We start from the raw sequence: 25,891 nt of genomic DNA, 5'->3' as shown, positions 1-25,891 counted from the left end.
GATCAGTGAAATCAGGAAAAAAACTGAAATTGTTACAATACCGTATTTACTTGAATCTAAGCCGCACTCGAATCTAAGCCGCACCTGAAAAATGAGACTCGAAATAAAGGGAAAAAAAAAAAATTTTCCCGAATCTAAGCCGCACCTGAAATTTGAAACTCGAAATTCAAGGGGAGAGAAAAGTTTTAGGCCGCACCTCCAAATCGAAACAAAGGTGATCCATTGTAATATGAGACACAATAGGTCGAATGAATGATGATACAGCTACAGTAGTTCGGTTTGAGTCGTAAGCTTAGCAGTTAAGCTATACCAGGTAGCCATTGCTATGTGTCAGGCACTCCGTCCGTATTTATACGAGTACCCTTCCTTTTTCACGTGCTTCGTCTGATGATAGAGGATGTTCTGAATGAGAGTTTAGCGAACATTTTTCTCCGTTTGAAAATCTTTGTGGCCGCTTCTTTAGTACCTTAGATTTAAAAATCTAGTCAGTTGCTGTGCTTCATTTCTGACAGTGTCCGCCCCAGTAGCTGAGTGGTCAGCGTGACGGATTGCCGTCCTCTGGGCCCGGGTTCGATTCCCGGCTGGGTCGGAGATTTTCTCCGCTCAGGGACTGGGTGTTGTGTTGTGTTCATCATCATTTCATCCCCATCCGGCGTGCAGGTCGCCCAATGTGGCGCCGAATGTAATAAGACCTGCGATATGGCGGCCGGACCTGCCCCGCGAGGGGCCTCCCGGCCAATGACGCCAAACGCTCATCATCATCATCATTTCTGACAGTATCACTATTGCGCATAAGAATAATACGAATATAAACACGACACTATACGTATATTCTTCCATGTTTGCTGTTGTCTCACTCTAGTTTCGTATTTTATTGGGCAGACAGGATTTAAATAAGATAGCAGCAAACACGAAAGAATACATGGGAAAATGTTCATATTCGTATTATTCTTATGGTGAAGAGAATACTGCAGGTGATTCACATTTCATCAGGTTCCTATTAGCAACCACCTCTTCTCACAGGTAGGAAAAAATTCAGAACGTAGAGTTGGCCGTATTGACAAACATCCCAAACAGTCTTACGAGTCGGATTTTCATAGTACATTGAAATTCTGCTACATTCGAAGATGAACAATACAAAATTTGTATTTACTTCGTTGGATAATGTATGAAAATGCAGTGGTCGAAACTCGGGGCGGAGAAAAAAAAGCTCGTCTTCTACCTTTTTTTTAAATTTATTTACTGGCGCAGAGGTTTTGGCGCCAGTATTTATCTTTGTGCCTACAAAGCATGCCTGTGTAGCGCTACATACATTCGACGGCAGAAGTTAGTTGTGGCGGCACCTACCAACATTTTTAAGAACTTCCGCTTGCTTTGCACTCGATTGTAAGCCGCAGGCGGTTTTTTGGATTACAAAAACCGGAAAAAAAGTGTGGCTTGGATTCGAGTAAATACAGTCAACATCATTAAAATACCAGCTATTGCATAGCACATCAAATTACTGTATCATGGTTCACATTTACCTGATTTATCGCCTAATGAATTCTTTTTGTTCCTGTAGATCAAACAAAAAATACATTGACAGTAAGTTTCATTGCCACGAGAAATTGTTGAATTCTTCCATTTTTGAGGCATTGACATCACAGTATGTCCATAAATGGTTCAAGCACTTTTAAAACTGTGTAACTTATAAAGCAAAATGATTTTAATTACAATAAATCAATTTGCACAAAAAAGTTTGTGACAATTTAGGGAAGTGGTCTTTGTATGACAGATGTGGAAGAATGTTGCAGCCTCAAAAGGGACTTACATTACTTTCATCATCGCTTAATGCCTATTATTTAAGTATCAGTAAGCAGTTAACAAATTAAAATTTTCCACTCCATACTTACAGTATAAACTACAACACTATGTAATTACAAAATTATAACTAATTCTTTGACACTACCTCAATGAGTATATTTGCTTACCAAGCATCTGTTGTATATCTTCTGGAGAGGGCCGCGTTTCTGATGGACGCCTTGGCACTGAAGGACTGCGGCATCGAGGCGGTGTCCAGCAGGTCTCTGCCAGTTGCTCACTCCCTACATGACGGGGAACCAGTTCTCCTACCAATAATCTTTCTGTTGAGCCATCATCAATGCCACGACCGAGCCATCGACCACATGGAAACCTTCACATTACAGAAGAAGAATCTCATTAGCAAAATACAAAGACTGCAATCATACTACTGCTTTTCAATGACTGAACTAAACAGGAGTTAATATTACACAAGGAATAAACTAAAATCAAAATCAATTTAATTCATCAGCTAAAAAGTCCATGGGCATCATGCACACACCCTCTGTGCACAGCTATAATAAAATGAGAGAAAACAACTGAGGCTGCCTGCATTACTCAAAAACATAAAAGCACCACTTTATTTACATAAATAAGCCAAGACACACGATCTACAGGAGCATGTTGAGGAACTGTGGCTCAAGCTTAAAAGAATAGCTGACCATGCACTGGATAGTAGTACAGTTCATGATAGGAGGGAAATTCCATGGTATACAGTCACTGTAGAGAGTCATCCACACCTACATCAACATTTGTACTCTGTAAACCACTATGAAGTGCATGATAGAGGTTAGATCCCATTGCATCAGTTATAAGGGTTTTTTCCTGTTCTATTCATGTATGGAGTGTGAGAACAATGACTATTTAAATGCCTTGTGTGTGTCGTTAATCTAATCTTGTCCCCACGACACCTCTGGGAGTGAAACGCAAAGGGTTGTATTATAGTACTAGTGTCATTGCAATACTACAAAATGGATAGATTGCTACGCATCATATATAGCAGATATTGATTCACAGAGAGACACACCAAAAAGTCTGCTAAACATGTGACCTTTCGGCCAAAGGACATTCTCCTTAAGGAGACAAAACACACACACACACACACACACACACACACACACACACACACACACACACATTAATCCAAGCACACACATTGGGTTATGTGTGCGTGAACTGTGCTAGTGTGTGTGTGTGTGTGTGTGTGTGTGTGTGTGTGTGTGTGTGTGTGTTATTTTAAAACAAGGCCTTTTGGCCGAAAGCTCTCATGTTTGGCAGTCTTTTTGGTGTGCGTGAACTGTGCTAGTGTGTGTGTGTGTGTGTGTGTGTGTGTGTGTGTGTGTGTGTGTGTGTGTTATTTTAAAACAAGGCCTTTTGGCCGAAAGCTCTCATGTTTGGCAGTCTTTTTGGTGTGCTTGACCAGGACTCAACATCTCCTCTCTCCTCTATATGGCGACTAGCAATCTATCCATTTCATAATACTATCATTATTCCATCCTGGATTTTCCTTTTTTTTATTACTAGATTCATCATTTAAAATTGGTTATTGAAACTTTGTAAGTACGCATTCTCAGGACAGTTATGTTATCTACCTTCAAACTGTCTGCCAGTTTACTTCTTTCAACATCTCTGTGACATTCTCCTGCAGATCAAACAAACCTGTGATCATACATGTTGCCCTTCTCTGCGTATGATCGATATCCACTGTTTACCCTATTTGGTAGGGGTCCCACACACTTGAGCGATATTCTAGGAGAGGTCGCACAAGTGATTTGTAAGCAATCTCTATTGTAGATCAATGCTATTTCACTATTATTCTACCAATAAACAAAATTCTGCAGCCTGTTGTACCCGTGAGTGAGCTATTTAATCATTACATTTCATGTCCCTACAAAATGTTGCAACCAGGTATTTCTATGAGTTTAGTGATCCCAACTGTAACTCATTTATAGTGTAAAACATGGGATACTACATTTTTCATTTTGTAAAGTGCACAATTTTACATTTCTGAAAATTTAAAACTAGTTGCCAGTCTGTGCACCACTTTGAAATCTTGTCATGATCCGACTGAATATTTGTTCAGCTTCTCTCACTCTGTACTTCATTGTAGATAACTGCATATATGCGAAAAGATTGAGGTTACTGTTTGTATCATCTGCAAGGTCATTAATAAGCAACAAGAGCAGCAAGCATCCCAACACACTTCCCTGGGGTACACCCGAAGTTACATCTACATCTTTTGACTCTACATCCAAGATAACATGCTGCATCCTCCCTATCAAAATATTTTCAATCCAGTGAAAAAGTTCACTTGATACCCCATATGATCATACTTTTGATAATAAGCATGAGTGTGGTCTTGAGTTAAATTCTTTTTGGAAATCAAGAAATAATGCATCTACCTGGCTGCCTCGATCTGTGGGTTTCAGTATGTCACGTAAGAAAAGTGTGAGCTGGATTTCACATGGCCCATGTTTCCAGAATCCATGCTGTTTGGCATGGAAAGGACATTCTATTTTAGATACCTCTTTATGTTTGAGCGCAGAACATGTTTTAAGATTCTGTGACAAGTGCACGTCAACGATATTGGACGGTACTTCTGTGAGTCACGTTTGCTACCCTTCTTGCAGGTGGGTGTGACATATGCTTTCCTCCATCTACTGGGCATAGTTTTCTTGTCTGACAGATCTGCAATACATTATAGTTAACAGAGGGGCTAACTCAGCTGCAAATTGGGTATACAATTTGATCAGGAGTCCATTGGGCTCTGAGGTTTTGTTCAGTTTTAACAATTTCTGCTATTTCTCAATGCCACTGACACTAATATCTATTTCACTCATCTATTCAGTGATATGGGAATTAAACTGAGGCAATACCCCTGGGTTTTTCTTTGCAAAGAACTTTTAAAAATAGAGTTAAGCATTTCTGCTTTCTAAATAAATGGAACAGATGTAATAGATGTAACACAAAGCAAAAGGTTAGGGACAGGGAGAGGCCAAATGAAATGTGTTTGCTTGTCAAGAGGGCAATGTGTGAAACCTTCAATGACATCTGTAGCACAATATTATCAAAAGATCTCTCACAAAACCCTTAAAAAATTCTGGCTGTATGTAAAGGCTGTTAGTGGCATCGGAGTCAGTGTCCATATACTCATGGATGAGACGTGAACTAAAATTGAGGGAAGCAAATCAAAAGCAGATATGCTTAACTTCATTTTCAAATGTTTCTTTACAAAGGAAAACCCAACACCATTGCCCCAATTTAATTCTTGTACCACTATAAAAATGAGTAAAGTAGTTATTAGAGTCAGTGGCATTGAGAAACAGCTGGAATCTTTGTAACTAAAGTTAGTTCTGGGACTTGATGGGCTCCCTGACAGATTCTATACCACAACTGCAACTGAGTTAGCCTATTTTAACCATTATATACCAAAGATCACTCAAACAAAAAACTGCAAGTAGTTTGAAAAAAGCACAGGTCACATTCATCTACAAGGACAGCAGAAGTGATCCAAAGCACTACAGTCCACTATCTTTGAGATCAGTAGATCTCAATGTAATCAGGTATCTCTAACAGAATTACAACCCCTATGCCAACCAGAATCGGTAAAATGACAATAGGTAAGGCAATCAGAATCAGTGTTTCTTGACTTCTGAAAGGCATTTCACGCAATGTTACACATGTGCTTTTTATCAAAAGAGTGATCATATGGGGATAGCAAGCAACATTTGTGACTGGATTGGTAATTTCTTGACAGGCAGAACACAGCATGTTATCTTGAATGGAAAGTCTTCAACAGATGTAGAAGTAAATTTGGATGTGCTTCAGAGAAGTGAGAGGTGCCCCTTGCTGCTGATGTTGCAGACAATATTAATAATAACCTCCAGCTCTTTGCAGATGATGCAGTTATCTATATAAAGAAGTGAGGCCTACTACATGAAACAAGCTGCACAAATATTCAGTCTGATCTTCAGACATTTCAAGGAGGTGCAAAGACTGGCAATTTGCTTTAAATGTTTAGAAATGTAAAGCTATGACTTCACAAAACAAAAAAATGTAGTGTCCTATGACTGTAATATCAGCGAGTAACAGTTGGAGTAAACTCGTACAGATAGCTGGGTGTGACAATTTGTAGGAATAGGAAACAGAAGAACACATAAGGTCAGTGATACGAAAAGCAATGGCAAGCTGTTGTTCTGTGGTAGAACAGTACAGAAATGCAATCATTCTGCAAAGATGATTGCACCTGAAACACTTTAGTGACCCATCCTACAATACTGCTCAAGTGTGTGGGACTGGTACCAAATAGGGCTTATGGGGGATATTGAACGTACACAAGGAAGAGCAGCACTTCCTACATGGCAGGAAAGCACTATTGCTGTGCATGGGATTTTTAGATTTTTATGGGTTCCATTAGCTGATTGGTATTTCTTGTTGTTCTATCATTTTCAAAGAGCTTTTTCTTCCTCCCTGTCTGAAAATGTATGTTATGTGTTTCTGAGTGTGTTTTTAACATACGTATGAAATCTGTTTTTTGGGTTTGTTGTTAACTTGTGTATGTTGTTTTCGGTGATGAATTCCTCTGGCTTTTTTCTATGCATTCTTGTGTCTCCATTAGCACTACAGTACTGATTTCGTTAGCTTCTGTTATAACACGTTATTTTCTGCTTACAGTCTTTTCCTTTTAAATTTTTATTCATATTAGTTACTTATTGAGTTTATTGTTTCTTTTTACATCTGTATTTCATATTACATAGTTATCTCTATATTTATATTATTGTGGTTGTTTCTTTCTCCTGCAGTGAGAATGTATTTAGAACCTATAACAAGATATCTGGTAACAAAATACACATTTTATTGTAGTTGCACTAACAGATTTGAAATACCACTAACAGTTATAAAGAAACTACACACAATAAGAACACACAAATGAAAAGTTTCTTCTCTTCTTTTGTTACTTAGTGAAAGCTCCCTGAAACATCTGTATAGTAATAACAGCTTACCTAATATGGGAAATTTAGAGTGTGAAGCAAATTTGTGAATTTCTTTCCATTTTCATATATTATGTGCTACCAGTACTGTTCAGTATGTTGCTAATTTTACAAGTCTGTCTTTATTTTCACACTTTGATTAACTTCTCCTGTCTCTATCTTCCTTTAGAGTATTTCACTGGCCCAGAGCAATAAACATTAGACATTCATTCTTCCTTGTATCAACATTATTTTAACAATATCTGTTCTGCCCCCCCCCCCCTCCCACACACACACACACACACACCTTTTTTTTAAGGGAAATATATTAAAGTTGTATTTTTCTTGAGTTACTAAAGTCACTTCTGACAACTGGTTGCCATTTTGAAAAATATTAATATGTAGTAATTTTATACTCGCCAGCTATGATCTCTGAAGTAGTCAAGATTTATGTTACATTTTATTTTGTATGTGTTGCTGTGTGATCCTCACTTAATCTCAAGTTATCTCTTTGCACTCTATGTGCAGGTATAAAAAAAAAACAGTTATTTAATTAGTGAGATAAAAAATCTACTCACCAAGCAATGGCAAAACACACACATAAAAGACTGTTGTGATTGGCAAGCTGCAAGACTTGCCCTATACACCCTACTGCCATCACCTGTAATAGCCCCGTAACTGGCAAAACATATACTATCAAAGGGAGAGCCACCCGCGAAATGACACAGCATATACCAGCTATCATGTAAACACTGTTCAGCCTTCTACAATGGCATGACTACCACCAAATTACCAATTAGGATTAATGGGCATAGACAGAGGGTATATACTGGCAACTTGCAATATCCTGTTGCAGAGCATGCTCTGCAACATGACATTCGTGACCTCGGCGCCTGTTTCACCACACGTGCCATCTGGATTCTTCACCCAGATACCAGTTTCTCAGAACTCCACAAGTGGGAACTAGCACTACAACATGTCCTTGGTTCTCGCCAACCACCTGGGCTTAATTTACATTAATTTCTTCCATCTCAGCTTTTCTTCACTGTAACTGCTCTTTTCCTCACTACATTTTAGTTTTCTACCTCTTTCATTGTGTTTCCCGTCTATTTTTCACCACCCCCTCCCAACCCTGTTACATACAATGTACTTAGCTTCTCACTCATATTAATTCATGTATGATGTTTTAGTAGTAATCTTTGTCTTGCATATTACCCTGTTTCCCAACTTAAGCTCTCAAGTTTTCAAATCTCATCCGATGGAGTCCCCAACAATCAGTCTTTCCTTCTCATCCTGTACAGTAAGTTTCCCCTGATCCGCAGTTCTGGGTGACTTTCCCAAAATCTAACCCTTTTCCTAGACCTCTCCAGTCCTTTTCCTTCACCCTTCTTCTTTCCCCTCCAACCCTTCTGCCTGAAGAAGGAGCCACTGGCTCTGAAAGCTTGCCATTCACAACAGTCTTTTATGTGTGTGTTCTGCCGCTGCTTGGTGAGTAGATTTTTTATCTATCCAATTAAATAATTTATCAATAATTGATTGTTTTTGTTGTTATATAAAAACTGTTACATTCAATTATCATTACAAAATAGGTAACTTACATCAAACATAAATATCTCACACACTAAGGTAATTTTGGAAATTAAACGTAAGATTAAGGATGCATAGTAAACAAATGTCATAGTGCCAGTAAAATAAAAATATGTTCTGGAGAACTTACTTATATGTATGGCCTGCAATTTCATTCCTGACTACTACATGTTCTATCATCCATCTTGGTGATGGACCACTGTTGTCATGCCCAATACGAAGTGTTGTCAGTAGGCCCAGGTTCTTGTGCTGCATTGGCAATAAAACATAATTTTAATCATCTGTAGCTGTAATGATTATTTACAAAGTAAAATGACCCTATACTCAATGTAAATACTTTTTCATTTCTATCAGATATTATCATGCAATAAAGAGAGATTGTGCCGGTCAGGAGTATTATACATCCTGACAAACACAGTGTGAGCCTTAACTAAGAATAGTGCATTTTTTAAGTTAAGTTTTGCCACATGATGCATACAGCCAGTTGTGTTGAACAATTACAACACTGTACCAACAACAGAACAAGGAACAAAGCAGCAAATCATTAGTAATTAAATAATTATTGCTGAATACCTGTTTTTTGTCTTTCTATCAATAAAACATGATCTTCGGTGTTCTCAAGATGTCCATGCATCATGTACAGTTGTAATATCTCATTGTAAAGGGGGGCTGTGACTGTGAAAATTCTCACTCTTCTTGTGTTTTTCATTAGCACTGATTATATGAATAAATCCCCATATTTTTTTTCCAAAACACAACATGAGATAGTACTGCCATGCACAAACTTTGCTGGGCTATGCCATACCCAGTATGAAAATACTATTTTTGCTTTATTTACTTTCCAATAAAGCAATGTGCTGCCATCTGTCATAGTGAAGGTGCATAGTAATATGATGTTTACAATTGTTTACCATAAATTCTCTGTTACATGAAATCAAGGAACAGTTTTAACAACTGCTGCAAACAGTAGAATATTGCTCATGGTTTGAAGAAGAAGGAAAAGAATATTGTTTTCAAGTATGAATCCACAGCGTTTGGTATTTGCTGATATTATTAAAATGTTACCATAGCTTTTAAATGGTTGCTTCATTATTATGAAGGAATCAACAGCTAATCATAGTGTGTTTATGCAATAAAACAATAAAATAACATATACCGTGCTGTCCTAAAGTTTAGAAAGTAAACAGTGTTCAAAAATTAAGTTTAACTTAGTTTACAATGCTTACATGAAAAACAAACTCCAAGGAACCTCGTGGTACAGGAACATGTGATGTTTCTCCAAGCGTCCCAGAGACTGCTACCCATACGTTGGCTGTAGTAGTGGAAGCACTAGCTTTACGAGATGGGAATATCACCACACGGTATGGCATTTCTGGAAACAACATTAAATGCAAAACACTTAACTATACTGTCATGTAGAGGTGTAATTAGGTGTAATTAGATGTAATTTGGTGTAATTAGATGAATGATGAAAACTAACTTCACTTCACGAAGGTTTATTCAGAACTTGCACATACAGGAGTGCGGATCAAACTGCCTCTGGCCAGAACACATACAGTATATATACAGCTACAGAACATGCCAGTACAATGATTCTTGACATTTGTGGATACTTCTAGAATGCACTCAAACCGAATATAGAAATTAAAATTGTACAGTCCAGCTGAGTTTTGAACTCATGATCCTCCATGCAACAGTTTAGTATCATAACCAATACACCACAGTGCTACTCAGCATCGTCTGCAAACATTGCTCCCTCCTTAAGGGAACAGCATCTTGGTGTTACGTCCTCCTAGTCTGGGGACGAGTCATCAGTCCTGCATACTCTGATTCCTGATGACTGATTCTCGCCCTGGCAATGATCTTCTTAGAACTTCTTTTGCTGCTACACTCTTCGTCACCTTTCTATTTGCTGCCTGTTGCTGGAGCTTCGAATTTACCCTGGGTTGCAGGATCCTTGTAGGGCTTCATTCAAAGGACGTGGACCATATCTCTGATCGTTCGTCGTCTTGCGTCGGGGTCGAAATCTTCAACTTTTAAGTAACATCAGACAATTGTCTTACAACCTTATAAGGCCCAAAGTAGCACCTGAGGAGCTTCTCTTAGAGACCAACCTTCCGAACAGGAGTGAAGATCCAGACAGAGTCACAAGGCTCGTAGACAACAGAGCGGTGACTTGTGTCATATCTTCGGCGATCGTTTTCTTGAGCATGCAGCCTGCGGAGTCGAGCTAACTGCCGAGCTTTCTGAGCTCTGGTTAACACCTGGCCGATGTAGTCGTCGTCCACGTAATCAGGATGTAACAGAAACACAGTGTCCATTGTCGTAGTCACCTCACACCAATGCACCAGGAAAAATGGCGTAAATCCTGTGGTGTCTTGTTTGTCGGTGTTGTAAGCAAACATCACGAAAGGTAGCACCTCATGCCAGTTGCTCTGCTCAACATTGACGAACATTGAGAGCACGTCAGCCAAGGTCTTATTAAGGCGTTCAGTAAGCCCATTAGTTTGCGGATGGTATGCAGTCACCATGTAATGAGTAATGTTGCACCGACAGTTTATCTCTGTCATAAGATTCGATTGAAAAACATTCCCTCGATCCATAATTAACAACCTTGGGGCATTGTGTTTTAATACAACGTCTTCCACAATGAATTTGACTACCTCGAAAGCTTCAGCTGTTTTCAAGTCTTTGTAATTGCATAGCGTGTCACATGATCAGTGCAAACAATAATCCATCTATTGCCACTAGCAGATGTTGAAAATCGTCTGAGGAGGTCAATCCCAACATGCTGGAAATGCGTTTCGGCTGGTGGAATTGGTATGAGTTGGTCAAGTGGTTTCTGAGGAACTGCCTATCTCCTCTGGCACTCTCGACAGTGCAACAGATGGTGGCGGACATACCTAAATAAACCTGGCCAGAAAAATCTCTTGCAGATCCTATCGCTGTAGAGCATCTAGGCATATGTGTTTAGGAATCACAGGTTGCCACCTCTTTACAAATGGATCAAAGTTTTTCTTGCAAAGTAATCCATTAACTACCTACAATCACATCCTCTGATCAATTTACGGCAAGCATAATTTGAGATATCTTGGTGCCCTCCTTCTGCTCAGCAGAGAGATCCTGGAGCGCAGCAAGAGAGTCACTATCTTCATCAAAATCTTGATGGTCTTGCACAGCATTTCTTTGGAGACAGTCTGCACCTTGGTGTTCTCTTCCTCTTTTGTACACTATGGTAATGTCATACCCTTGAAGACTTAGTGCCCACCTGGTGAGTTGTCCTGTTGGATCCTTAAGACCTGTCAACCAATAAAGTGAATGATGGTCTGTCACAACTGTGAATGGCCTTTCCATAGAGATACTGTTGAAATTTGCACATTGCCCAGATCACAGCACGACATTCTCTTTCTGTAGTTGAGTAGTTTCTCTCAGCTTTTGTAAGTGTCTTAGAAGCATAGGCTATAACCTTCTCTTTTCCATCCAAAATTTGCACCAGAACAGCACCAATCCCATACCCACTGGCATCTGTGAGTAGTTCTGTAGGTGCTCTCTCATAATACAGACCAAGTACTGGGTCAGTCGTCAGAGCTTATCACAGCACATCGAAAGAATCTTGTTGAGCACCACCAGATAAATTTAGCATTGGCTTTTAACCACTCTTGGAGTGACCTGGCTTTGATACAAAAGTCTTTGATAAAACGACAGTAATAAGAACATAATCTGAGGAAGCTTCCCACATCTCTAATACTTTTAGGAATAGGAAATTCCATTATAGATCTCACCTTTTGTGGGTCTAGCCGTACATCTTCGTTTGACACAAAGTATCCAAGTATTTTGACTTCTTTTGCTCCAAAGAGACACTTTATTGGATTAAGTGTCAGTCCGCCTTGTTGGAGACACTTAAGAATGGCCCTCAGTCTTTTTATATGTTTATCAAATGTCTCTGAGAACACTATAATGTCATCTAAATAACAAAGACATATCGTCCACTTCAGGTGCCTTAGAACATTATTCATCATCTGTTCAAAAGTTGCTGGTGCATTACACAAACCAAACGGCATTACCTTAAACTCATAAAGACCCTTAGTGGTGATGAATGCAGTTTTCTCATGATCAGCCTCATCTACTCTGATTTGCCAGTATCCCAAGTACATGTCCATGGTTGAGAAAAACTTAGCCCCCTTCAGACAATCTAGTGTATCGTCAGTTTGTGGAAGAGGGTAAACGTCCTTTTTAGTTATCTTATTAAGCTTCCTGTAATCAACACAAAAGCATCAACTGCCACCCTTCTTCCTAACGAGAACCACTGGTGATGACCATGGGCTCTGCGGAGGCTGAATGATGTCATTCTTCATCATTTTCTCTACCTCGTCGTGAATTATTCGACGTTCTGTTGCTGACACACAGTATGCTCTCTGGCTTATTAGTTGATAGTGCTAATCCCGTGCTTCACCGTCCATTTGTTTAATTTGCCCTTCACCTGTGAACAGAAGCATTCAGAGAACTCTTGAAGAATGACAAGTAGCTTCTTCTGTTGTTACTTAGTGAGATCTTGTGGTAGTCGAGCTAGAAGATCTTGTCTCATAGTGGTAGTGCTAATTTCACCCACAGACTCGGCATAGGAGGTTTCTATGAGACTCAGTTGTTCTTCAATTAACAGCTCTGTGTTTGCTATGCACATGCATCTTGGAAGGATCTGTGGTTCTTGGCGACAGTTAACTATCCACAATTCACCAAATCCATTCTTAAACGAGACGACAGAGGCTGGGGTGACCAAATTATTCTTCAGCTCCTCTTACATTCCACTAAAAGATCCGTGGGTTGATGCATGGCACGACACGTGACAGTTACCTTTCTAGCGCTGACTGCAGAAATGATCACTTCATCCAGCACACAGTCTCCACACACTCTGATGCCCATCTTCCTGTCCACAGTATCTCATCTCATCTAGCATAATCTTCGAGCGACCACAATCTATAATTGCCTGAGAAGCTATCAAAAAGTCCCATCTGAGAATGACGTCATGACTACACTCTTGTAATATGATGAATTCTAAAGGCTGTGTATGGCCACTTATACCCACATGAATGACACATCTTCCTGTACCTTTTACATATTTCCCATTAGCAGTCTTCAGCAGATAAGTTTTGTTGTCGACGAATACGGTTTTCTGCAACTGGCGACAGTACTTCTCTGAAATGACTGAATATGATGCTCCAGAGTCCACAAGAGCTTGGGCTGGTCGGCCATCCATGAGGATATCAACATAGTTTCCTATCACTTTTGTAGTGATCGACAGCGGAGGATTTTTCTCTTCAGCGGCCTCACCTCCAAGGAAGGTCGCACCCTTTAGTTTTCCATGTTGCAGCGGCTAGGTGATCGGCTGGAGCTTCTAAACGGCGATGGAGATCTTGATCGGCATGCTGGGGAGTGTCCTCTCGAGTGGCTAGCTTGCGGCAATGGTGATCTACATCGTCCTGCACCCACATCTTCTAGTTCATCTTCGGCATCCTGGAGTTGGTGTCTGTTAAGATCGGACTGCTGTCTTCTGGCATGGGCGTCATCAAATATCTGCCACCTTTCTCAACAATAGCACACCACATGTCTGGTCATCCACAGTGGAAACATACTGGTTGATTCACATGGGTTCTCCCGACGTCAGTCTTCCTTGATGCCCAAACAGATTCCTCAAGCAGCATTGTAGGAATGTAACTTCACCTGGGTCTCGACTTTTCACTGTTTTAAAGGGAAATGAAGGACGAGAGATTGGGTTCGATGTCTGTTCCACTTCCTCCCTCATGACCTCATGAAGCGTCTCAGTTTTTTGCTCACCGTGCAATCCAAGTGCCTTCTGAACTTCCTCTCTCACTATCTGATGAAGAACACTTGTGACATCAGTTCCTTCCTCCATCACAGACATTGATACAATGTTTGGAAGCTGTTCAAACTTCTTAAGTGTAATTCCTTTTTGATGCATCGTCTCGATACACTGGCACCATTTTATGAAGTCGTCTGCTGTCGAAACCTTCAGGAGTAAGGCTTGATACATGTCCTCAGCAACATCCTTCAAGAGATGTGCAACCTTATCTTCCTCCTTCATTCTAGGATCCACTATTTTACACAGCTCCAAGACATCTTGAATGTAGGATGGTGTAGTTTCTCCTGCACACTGGGCCATGCACTTTAATTTATCTTCAGCCTTGCACTTCTGTCGTCGTGTGTCGCCGAAATACTTGCGCAGTTCCGCCTGGAATACTTCCCAGCTTGTGAACTTCTCCTCGCTGTTCTTATACTATTGCTTTCCAGTGCCCTCCAAGTAGAAAAATATGTTAGCCAAACCCACTGTGTCCCATTTGTTAAATTTGGCTATACGGTCATATACCTTCAGCTACTTGTTTGGATCTTGGCCATCATCACCAGAGAACCAGGAAGGATGTCTCATGTGGTGGCACACAGATGCTGACATTGTAATGTCTTCTTCTTCTTCTTCTGCCTTCGATAGATTGTGACCTGTTGAATATGGCTCGAACTTGGGTTTCTTGCCACGTAAATGGCAGCTCCGTCGTGGCCGGATGGGAGCCAGTGTCGTCGATAATGTGCACTATCACAAGTTCCAATACCCGGCGCCTCCACCAGAATAATGTGACATAGAAGAAGGTGTAATTAGGTGAATGATGAACACTAACTTCACTTTACAAAGGTTTATTCAGCACTTGCACATACAAGAATGTGGATCAAACTGCCTATTCTTAACATTTGTGGATACTTCTAGAATGTACTCAAACCAAATTTAGAAATTAAAATTGTACAATCCAGGTGAGTTTTGAACTCATGACCCTCCATGCAACAGTTTAGTATCATAACCATTACACCATGGTGCTACTCAGCTTCTTCTGTGACAATACCAATGCTATAAATTTCACTAGCAATTGAAGTACAGTGCAAAACTAGGAAAATTAGTACCATATTTACTGGATTAGAAGAAAGTTTTTTTCCCAAATTTGTCATTCAAAATCTATGGAGTTGTCTTATATTCACATATTAAACTATTGCTGCTGAGGTCAATGTTTTTACATTATTTAATAGATTGACATTTAAAAATGAAACTCGGGCTATTGAGGTCGTGTGCAGATTTATTTTGAAGAATTCAGGAGGGTAGGAAGGACAAATGATACTCGCACTCTGACAGGTTCGAGATTTCCTTACATACTGAAGTGCTCGATGCAGTATTGACCTTGCTCAAACAATCATGTGGCATTTGACTAACATGGTACTCATGCAAGGGATAAGCGAGAAACTATGAACTACTCACAACAACAATCTATTGCTCTGCTTAAAATTTGTTAATTTTCTGGAACATAGAAGGACATAGAATTTAATGCTATCATCTTACAAATTCTTGTTGTATTTGAACAGGTATGCAATAAAAATTCACATGTATTATGGATACTGTATACTTGTGGTACTTTTTAAGTGAAGTGTACATTGAAAGGCAAAAATGTTATCCTTCAAAAACAGTACTTGAACGTGAATGAAAGTCAATAATTTTTGTGATTATTGAGATCTGTAATGATTTACCAACTGGGTTTCAAATCAGAAATTCGGTCACTGTTCACATATTAGAGTACTGGATAAAAAAGTCACCACCTTTTAATCACTTTTAGAACATGATGGTGACATTCAAACGAATCAAGAAAGAAAATCAATCCCCAGAATCCAGAATGTCTAAAAAATTAAATAAAACACCTTAAACTGGCTGTAACTGTTATCACAAGAATACAATACAGCAGCAAGACCCACTGTGGAAGTAGTACCAACAGTCATCACTAGACCGCGGGATGAACGAATGTTTGAGAATTTCACTGAACTGTGGTTGCAATCTTTCATTTACGTAGCAGTTGATGTTGTTGCATACGACCTGCATGGTAGAAGATATTGCGGCCTGTATGCCACAGTTGCTCAAGCACAGCATTATGGATAGGGTGGAGGGGGAACAGTGAAACCAGCTTGGCTGAGAACTACGATAAGTGCAGGGAGGGCAGTAGTGAGCAGGCAGCAAATTATTTCGTGCTGCCAACCATGGCAACCTATACCATGTACTTTGGCTTTTTATGGACATCTACCATGTTTAAACTGCAGTTTGTCTAAATCCATTTGAATTGGCTTTAAAATTGGACAGATACACAACACTGGTATACATTTCTGCAGGAAACAGTAATTTTGTTGACGTTCACTGTGACATATGACAGGAATGAAGGGTATGTGTCAGCTGATGGTACTGTGCAGCCAATGAGAGACCTGTGGGCAAACAATATGTTTGGCTCATTCAGTATAGAATTGAAATCCAATATGAAGTCGGTAGAAAACGGCAGTGTCCTCAGATTCCACCACAATCACAACATTACATATTGTAATGTACCTGAAAGAAATAGCAAAATATTTTTGACAGCGAAGGTACAAATTTCACAGTTATGCTTTTAGGACGATGAATAAAAACAGTGATACCACAGAAAACAGGCTTAGTAAGCGAAATAGGTATTGAAGACAAAAATTAATATAAATCACTTTTTTCCCCCTTGTATTATTCAAATTTAGGCAATCAATAAATTACATAAGTTTAAAATAGGTATAATTCTGATGTTTTTGGCAGGCACTTAACGTCAATAAAACAGTGTGTAGTTCTGATTAGGATGTTAAAAATAAATTTTTCTTAAGGACTCTCTTAAAAAAGGAGACTGTCTTATATTCAAGGTCATCTCATACTCAGTAAACATGGTAAGATATTTTAAGGGTAGTATATAGTGTTTGCCAACGTTATAATTTATTTAGAACAAATGCAAAGATAAAGCAAATTAGATGTTATATTCCCATACAATTTTAATGTTCCCTCTCAATAATATGGGTGGCTACCATACTAGCTATTTTGTAAAATTAAAGATTTGAGTGGATTTCTTTGCAATACGTGCAGTGTTCATGATAGGAAAATGCTTATCGGGAACGATTTGTACGGATCCAAGGTCAATTTATGTAAGTGTGACTCAGATAGAGATCTTGATTATGTTCCTGAATACAAATGTACTTCCAAAGTTGTTGCTAATAAGGAAAATATGAGTAACTACGTAAGGAAATAAACAATGTCAGGTTGTGTTCCTTGCCATACTGCATGCGATTTTATGCAACGCTGTTATGGCAGGAATATTAATAGTCATCTTGAACATTGCTCATGTGCCGTAGTAAGGTGACAATAAAACTAATTTTATATTGCACTAAGTCATAGATTAATTTTTGAGGTTGTTATACTTTATTATTGCAAAAATTGGTGACGCAGATCTTAGTATCATAAACTGAAACAATTCGGATCTTTTAAGTTTGTTAAGACTGAGAGGTTTCACATTACTGTTTCACTAACTTGCCCAGCAAGTAAACAGTGGTAAGTCAATGCTAACCCATGTTAGGTGAACTCTGTTTGTAAGTGAATGATGTTAAGTACCACTGACATATTTTCACAAATGAAATTTTGGATGGAATGTCATTACTGTAGAAATTTTTGTAAACAATAACTCGACTTAACCAAGTAATAACAATGGATGGAGTCAGAATATGTTATCTATGAAATTTTACTGAAAATTTACTGCACAACTTTTCAAAACAACCGACCAGATAAGAAAAAGAAGGGGAAAGAAAAGACTATGAAAATAAGATTGAAAAACAACATTAAAAATGCTCTCAAGTAACCTCTTTTTTTATTTATTTTTTATTTTTTAAGAGAGAGAGTGTGTTGTAGATTTTTTTTTGTGTTGTTGTCTGTAGTTTCAAAGTGTGTGCTTTAGTATTTAACTGATTAAAATGGGTTTACATAACAATGAAAATGGAGTACAGAACTTACTATAGATCATAATGCGACAATAAAGTATACTAACAATGCATTAACTAATCCTGCCACACTGCAACCAGTCAGTCTTATCCCAAAACTCCAACTTTTAAGTATCCTCTTTGCAGTGATGTTACAGCCAAATCACTTCACTGACGCTTACACCGTATCAGGGTTGCAATAAGGACTCTGTTCGACTGTTCAAATGCTATTACAAATAAATAAATTAATTTTTAAACTAATAAAAGTAAACAAAAATTAAATGACTGTTGTTTCCAAATACATGGCAAGAGTCTCCCAGCAGTTATCTATTATACCAAACCATTTCAATACAGCTATAATGATCCTCTTGCTTATACACAAATATAAACTGAAAAATTTAAAGGAGTAACTCTAAAAATTATATAAAACAGGAAGTATTTTGTGAAACATATAGAATGACAACCTGTATTGTCATAATTAACTTACTAGTATTCGTATATGTATTTGTGAAGCAGAAATAGTCCACTGCATTCAGAGTTAGGAGGTGACATAGGAACTGTTCCTTCTCATCTTCACAACGAAGAAATGCATATCTCTTGTAAAGGCTCCTATAAACAGAAAAGAAGAGCAGTTACATAGTCATACAAATCGATAAAGCTTTCTAAAATTCAAAGTACAATACACACAATACTGTCACTGTACCATACATTTTTCATCTATCTTCAGGAAAGATCAAGTTAATAAAAATGAGAGATATATTAATCATTTTTTAAAAAAATCACACATCTCATACTCAACTGTCATCACAGTGTTTAAATGTACATCAAGAAAACAGTACTGTAATGAAACAGAATATCTACATCTGGCTACATACACAGTAACTAATATCTTGAATGTGTATGACACTGACCTCAGAAGAGCAGTATCTGACAAGAGAGTTCGCAAGTGACGTGAGAGCAGCTTCTTCTCCAGAGACAGTCGCACCCATGCTCTTGCATAGCCAATATGTGTTTTTACATCTGACATGGCTTGCACATTTCTGTGGAAACACAAAAAATAATTTCAAATATCATCAAAAGAAATTTATACATGGTACAATTATTATTTACTTAAACTTTTCTGGAAGAACTAAGCAAGAAAATTTATTGTGATGTCAGTTTCTCTGTTCTTGCCAACTCTTTTAGCACTGAAAATTATAATATTTCACTTGGTTAACTAAAAAATATTAGCATTAATAACATACCCAATGCAGGTGAAGCTTTGCCTACATTCATCAACTGCAGGTTTTGACCAGGAATTGGCAAATGTAGGGCTAAACTTGGAACCTAAAATATAGCATCCCAAAAGACTCTTGTCCTGTTATTGACCTTTCTATGCTTGCAATCTACATGTGAACACTAGAAAAGCACAAGCAGTTCACAGACCAGACCAAAATCAAGGTGAACTGTGATGACTCCATGAAGCCTGCTCCATCTTTTCACATCCACTACAGGACAATAAATGGATGTTTTTCTGAAAGGATCTGCAGAACATCACTACATTTGAGCTTAACATCAAGTCTCTGAGCAACCAAGTGACAACATTATGCTGAACAACATATCTAAAAGCCTTCTGAAGCTATATAGAAATGTACGTAGGGTTAGGTCCAATTAAGAAGCCACCAAACTCAGAGAAGTGGTCATAAAAGCTCTCATAGGAGGAGTTCCTTGGATCACGGCCATCTAGTTGCGCTGGGAAGGACTGGATGTTAGCAGTTTCCATGATGCACCCATAAAAGCACTTAACTGAACAAACAAGAACAAGTTGCCAGACAATGATATTTATCATTGTGGAAACAGCTCAGGGGGACACTCCAGATGGTGACATCTACAAGATGGAGACATTACTTCTCTGTAAGAACTGATCGTCTCCCTACTGATCTGGGCACTGAGTTAAGAGTGCTTCATGTGCCAGAGTCTGGCAACATAGAAAAGTACTGCCACCTGCTACCAACATGTGGCAGAGAACCATGACTTGTACACCTACGACAAGAAAGACGACCCTTCCATGTGTGTGGGCTGTGGTGGACCAAACATGGCACACTGGTTTCAGATCACATACATACCATGAATAAGGCAAATGACAGGAAAATGTCAAGAAAAATTTGATAACAGTCCCAGAAGAGTCTGCTAGGGAGTTAAGTGCGCCAACATTGTTGCATCTCAGCTGAACAGACAGGATGAAGGCATGCAGGCAGCCAGTTGTCTGCTCCACAAGTTAACAGCGGAATCTGCCATTGGTTGCAGTGTGGCAAATTGCATGTGAGCACTGCAGGAGTCAGTGTCTGGCAGCTTACAGTGCAAAACACTACCAGCAGTGGTACGATTGCCACACAAGTGGCTGGCCAAATTTGCCAGTGGCAGTGGTGGTGGTGGAACACATGAGTGAGTTAGGTGGCAGTCTTCACTGGCACACTGATCAGGTAAGACCAAATAGGCAGGCAATGAGGATGACTTGACATGGTCACCCCAGCCATCTCACATCTGATTAAACAGATATCGCATGCCATATGTGCCACTATGTTGAATGCACTTCAGGCAGACCAAGTAAGAGTATGCCAGCAGCTCCAGCTAAGGTTCTGGAGGTTTTCCTTGGAAGTAAAGTGAATTCTAGAGATGTTCTCATGTCTACAAAATTCCTACTCAGAAGATGTAAAACTAAGCTCATTCCCCAATTCTAAATAAACTGTGATAAAATAATAGAACAATAACTTTTGTTGTTATAGAGTGGATGTCTCAATGTCTCACCCTCTCCCATCCAGAGAGGAGTGGGGCCAGGAAGCAGCATATCATTGTATTCAACAAAAATTTTAACAGCTCAACAGCCCTAATTAGTTTAATAACCTTACAAAACCACAAAATATCCAATAACAAAGTGCTGGGTACCTTTGGTGAAGTGGTACTAAACAGCAATAATCATTAACATGGGTTAGGGTTTTATATGCCACCAATGTCATCATCACTAGATGGGGGCACCATATCAATTAGCCTACAATAGAGGAAGTAACTGAAATTATTGAATAAACTCTCTGGTGCGCTCTTGAAATGATTTAATGAATCAGTTGAAAGGATAGGGGTTTACCTCATACATTCCAAACGCAAGAGCACTGTTTTACCAATATGCTAAACCTCGTAGATTAAATACTCGCAGATGGGTTGGCTCTTACATGTTTACATTGTGGTGCGGTTGAGCCTAGATCATGTCATACAGTGGGGGTGTTTCTTACTACTCACATTGTAACCAGTGCATGTGTCTTTCAAACATCAGGGTCACCAATAAATGCTAGGTCTTATAAAAAGACTCTTATTTCCCACATTTAAAGAATGTAGGATACAGAAAAATGTGAAAGAGTGATACCTCTAGATACACAAAGCAACAAGGAAAAACAAATAATAAACACATTAGTGGTCACGTGAACACCAAACGAAATGTATTGCACGTCTCTGGCTTGGAACACTATGCTGCACGATAATTTTCACTATGTGCACTTGTCACAACCAAAAAATCACTTTCCCACTTGTACATGAATATTTATGCTAGCAAGGGGGTAAGAGTGAGCCCAGTGCCTTATCATCTGTTTGCTTATAATAGCTTCTTTGAAAGCAGAAATACACTCAAAGACAAAAAAATTACCCATCACAAGGGAATCATAAAAACGGGACAGAAATCAATAGATGCACAGAACATGTACAGAGAAACAGAGGATTACAGTTGCAGAAAAATTGGACGATTTATTCAAGAGAAAAAACTTCACAAATTCAGCAAATCAATAGCACATTGGTCCACCTCTAGCACTTATGCAAGCAGTTATAACACCATGGCATTGATTGATAAGGTTATTGGATGACCTTGTTTGGGTATCATGCCAAATCCTGTCCAATTGTAAAATCATCAAAATCCAAGATGGTTGGAGGGCCCTGCACATAATGCTCCAAACATTCTACTTGGGGAGGGATCTAAAAACTTTGCTGTTCAAGGTAGGGTTTGGCAAGCATGAAGACAAGCAGCAGAAAATCTCACTGTGTGGGCAGGCACTAACTTGCTGAAATGTAAGCACAGGATGGCTTGCCATGAGTGGAGACAAATCAGTGTTGGTTGGTTTGTTGGTTTAAAAGAGGAGGAAAGTGACCAAACTATGAAGGCATCGGTCCCTTCTTCCTAATAAAACAATGCCACAAGTGTGAGAATAAAACAGACGAGACCCATAACACAAAATGGAAGAAAGGAAAGACGACAAGAATGAAGGAAAGGCAACGAACACTTAAACAAACAGAAGAGGACAAGAAAAACAACAGAGAGGTGCAAGAAACAGAAGAAGCAGATTACAATGGCTGGCCGACTACGAAAATAAAAGGAAAAGCCAGCCACCCTGCCTCCACCCTAAAAGGACTAGAGTGGAAGACAGAGGGAAAAAGGACATGCGCTAAAACTTAGATCAAAAGATAAAACCCACCCTTACGAATAAAACGTAAAACTAAATCAGCAAACGAGGCGTTGTCAGATAAAATGGGCGACAACGAGTCTGGTAACCCAAGATTTCTTCGCTGGGTAGTCAAAGTGGGACAGTGCACCAGAATATGGGCCCTGTCAACCAGGCGCTGGACCGACACTGAGGTGGGTCTTCACAGCACAGGAGGTAGCAGTGGGTCACCCAGGCATGGCCAATGAGGAGCCAGCAGAGAACCACGGAATCCCTGCGAGAGGCCCTCATCGAGGACTTCTACACATTCATGGTCCCCTTAATGCATTGCAGTTTGTTGTGCATACTGAGATTTTGCCATTCCATCTTCCAAATCTGAAAAACCTTGTGGCGTAATAACATATGCAAGTCAGTTGTGGGGATGCCCATCTCCAGAAGCGGTTTCCGTGTAGCCTGTTTGGCTAGCCTGTCAGCAAATTCAATTCCTGGGATTCCGACGTGACTAGGGGTCCAGACGAACACCACTGAATGACTGGACTGCTCCAGGGCATAGATGGACTCCTGGATGGACACTACCAAAGGATGACAAGGGTAGCACTAGTCAATAGTTTTCAGGCTGCTTAAGGAGTCAGTACATAAAAGAAAAGACTTCACAGGGCATGAACGGAGATACTGAAGTGCACGAGAAATGGCCACCAGTTCTGCAATGAATACACTGCAGCCATTGGGTAAGGAATGTTGTTCAATATGGTCACTGTGAATGTTGGCAAAGCCAACGCAACCATCAGTCATCGAGCCATCGGTGTAAACCACTTCAGAGCCCCGGAACACGTCAAGAATTGAGAGGAAGTGACAGCGGAGAGCCGCAGGGTGAATGGAGTCCTTATGGCCACATGAAAGGTGCAGACGAAGCTGTCGCTGAGGTGTACACCATGGAGGTGTACGTGAACGGACCGCAAGTACAGGCGGTAAAGGGAAGGACTCCAGTTTGGAGAGAAAGGACCGCAAGCGAACTGCAATCGTTAGCCCTGACCTGCGCCGATGATGTGGGAGGTGGACTGCCACGGGTGGGAAAAGGAGGTGGTAATTCAGATGTTCAGGGGAACTATGAATGTGCACTCCGTAACTGGCAAGCAGTTGTGCACATCTGATCTGCAATGGAGGGACACCAGACTCCACCAGTACGCTGGTCCTAGAAGCTCCTGTCGCTAGTCGAACCCCACAGTGGTGCACAGGGTCGAGTAAATACAGCACTGAGGGTGCTGCCGAACCATAAACCACACCCCCATAGTCAATTTGGGATTGGACAAGGGCTCTGTAGAGCTGCAGCAGCGTAGTGTGATCTGCGTGCCAATTGGTGTTGCTCAGGCAATGGAGGGAATTGAGGTGCTGCCAGCACTTCTGCTTAAGCTGACAAAGATGAGGAAGCCAAGTCAATTGAGCATCGAAAACCAGTCCTAAGAATAGATATGTCTCCACTACAGTGAGTGGATCGTCATTAAGATAAAGTTCTGGGTCCGGATGAACGGTATGACACTGACAGAAGTGCATAACACATGACTTTGCGGCCGAAAACTGGAAGCTGTGGGCTAGAGCCCCTGTCTACACCTCGTGGATGGCTCCCTGTAGGCAACACTCAGCAACACCAGTACTGATGGAGCAGTATGAAATGCAGAAGTTGTCTGCATACAGAGAGGGTGAGACAGACGGCCCTACAGCTGCTGCTAGATCGTTAATGGCCACCAAAAATAGAGAGAGACTCAATACAGAGCCCTGCGGGACTCCATCCTCCTCAATATGGATGGAACTATGGGAGGGGCCAACTTCTTTGCATAAGTCAAAAATGACAGAACCAGATGTTGCCTTCTGGAAAAGGCTGTTCGGATGGCAGACTCGAGGGACACAAGATTATCAGTGGTAGAGCGGCCCTGGCGGAAGCCACCCAGAGATGGAGCAAGTAGGTCATGTGACTCCAGGACCCGACCCAACACAACCGCCAACATACCATACATTCCAGCAGCTTACAAAGAAAGCTTAGCTATCCACATCAAGCGGGTTTTTACCGGGTTTGAGAACCGGAATGATGGTGCTCTCTCGCCATTGCAATGGAAAGACCATCGCACCAGATCCGGTTGAAGATAATGAGGAGATGTCGCTTGTAGTCAAGTGAGAGATGTTTAATCATCTGACTGTGGATCCGATCTGGCCGTGGGCAATGTGCAAAGGCACTGAGGAACTCCTACTCTGTAACTGGGGCGTTATAGATTCACTGTGGTGTGTAGTGAATGAGAGGACATTCCCTTCCAGCAGCCGTTTGAGAGTGCAAAAGCTGGGGGTTAATTCTCCAACGCAGAGGCTTGAGCAAAGTATTCAGCAAAGTGCTCAGCGATCGTGTTTGCATCGGTAGATAATGCGCCATTTATGTTAACACCAGGAACACTTGTTGGGGTCTGGTACCCAAAAAGAAGTTTGATCTTTGCCCAGACTTAGGAAGGTGACGCATGGCACCCAATGGTAGAGACGTATCTCCCCCAACACTCCTGCTTCCATCGTTTGATAAGTTGGTGAATGAGAGCACAGAGCCGTTTAAAGTCTATGAGGTGCTCCAGGGAAGGGTGCTGCTTATGCTGCTATAGAGCTCACCGACACTCCTTAACTACTTCAGCATTTTCCAGTGACCACGGAGGGACTGCCTTACGCCTCAGGCACCCTAAAGAGTGAGGGATTGCGTTTTCTGCCACAGAAACAATTTTTGTAGTCACCTGCTCAACCATCACATTGATGTTATCGTGTGGGGGAGATTCAACGGTGACAGCAGAGGTAAAAGTTTCCCAGTCAGCTTTGTTTAAAGCCCATCTAGGCAGGTGCCCATGGGCCCGACACTGGGACAGTGACAGGAAGATGGGGAAGTGGTCACTACCACACAGGTCATCATGTGCTCTCCAATAGATAGATGGGAGAAGTCTTGGGCTGCAGATTGATCAATCAATGGCCGAGTAACTACCGTGAGCCACACTAAAATGTGTGGCGGCCCCAGGAATTAAGGGGCAGAGGTCGAACTGAGACAGTAAAGTTTTGACATCTCTGCCTCGGCCAGTAAGCACAGTGGCCCCCAACAAGGGGTTATGGGTGTTAAAATCTCCCAAAAGTACAAAAGGTTTAGGGAGTTGATCAATCAGAGCA

The 25,891-nt window shown here is 40.4% G+C and overlaps 1 protein-coding gene across 2 annotated transcripts in view; it reads right to left on the bottom strand.

The window, feature by feature from the left end:
• The window catches only part of LOC126473351 (DENN domain-containing protein 5B), a 483,519-nt gene that overhangs the window by 12,798 nt on the left and 444,830 nt on the right, over window positions 1-25,891 (bottom strand). For both annotated transcript variants that reach the window (XM_050100349.1, XM_050100350.1), the window contains 5 exons: window positions 19,160-19,288; window positions 18,736-18,857; window positions 9,623-9,768; window positions 8,527-8,645; window positions 1,971-2,173 (listed from right to left, as the gene is read on the bottom strand). In XM_050100349.1, the coding sequence (XP_049956306.1) occupies window positions 1,971-2,173; window positions 8,527-8,645; window positions 9,623-9,768; window positions 18,736-18,857; window positions 19,160-19,288 (719 nt within the window). The remainder of the gene's footprint in view (window positions 1-1,970; window positions 2,174-8,526; window positions 8,646-9,622; window positions 9,769-18,735; window positions 18,858-19,159; window positions 19,289-25,891) is intronic.

Source organism: Schistocerca serialis, chromosome 4 (genome assembly GCF_023864345.2).
Source record: "Schistocerca serialis cubense isolate TAMUIC-IGC-003099 chromosome 4, iqSchSeri2.2, whole genome shotgun sequence".
Lineage (NCBI taxonomy): Eukaryota > Metazoa > Arthropoda > Insecta > Orthoptera > Acrididae > Schistocerca > Schistocerca serialis.
This window is presented reverse-complemented; position numbering and strand designations above follow the sequence as displayed.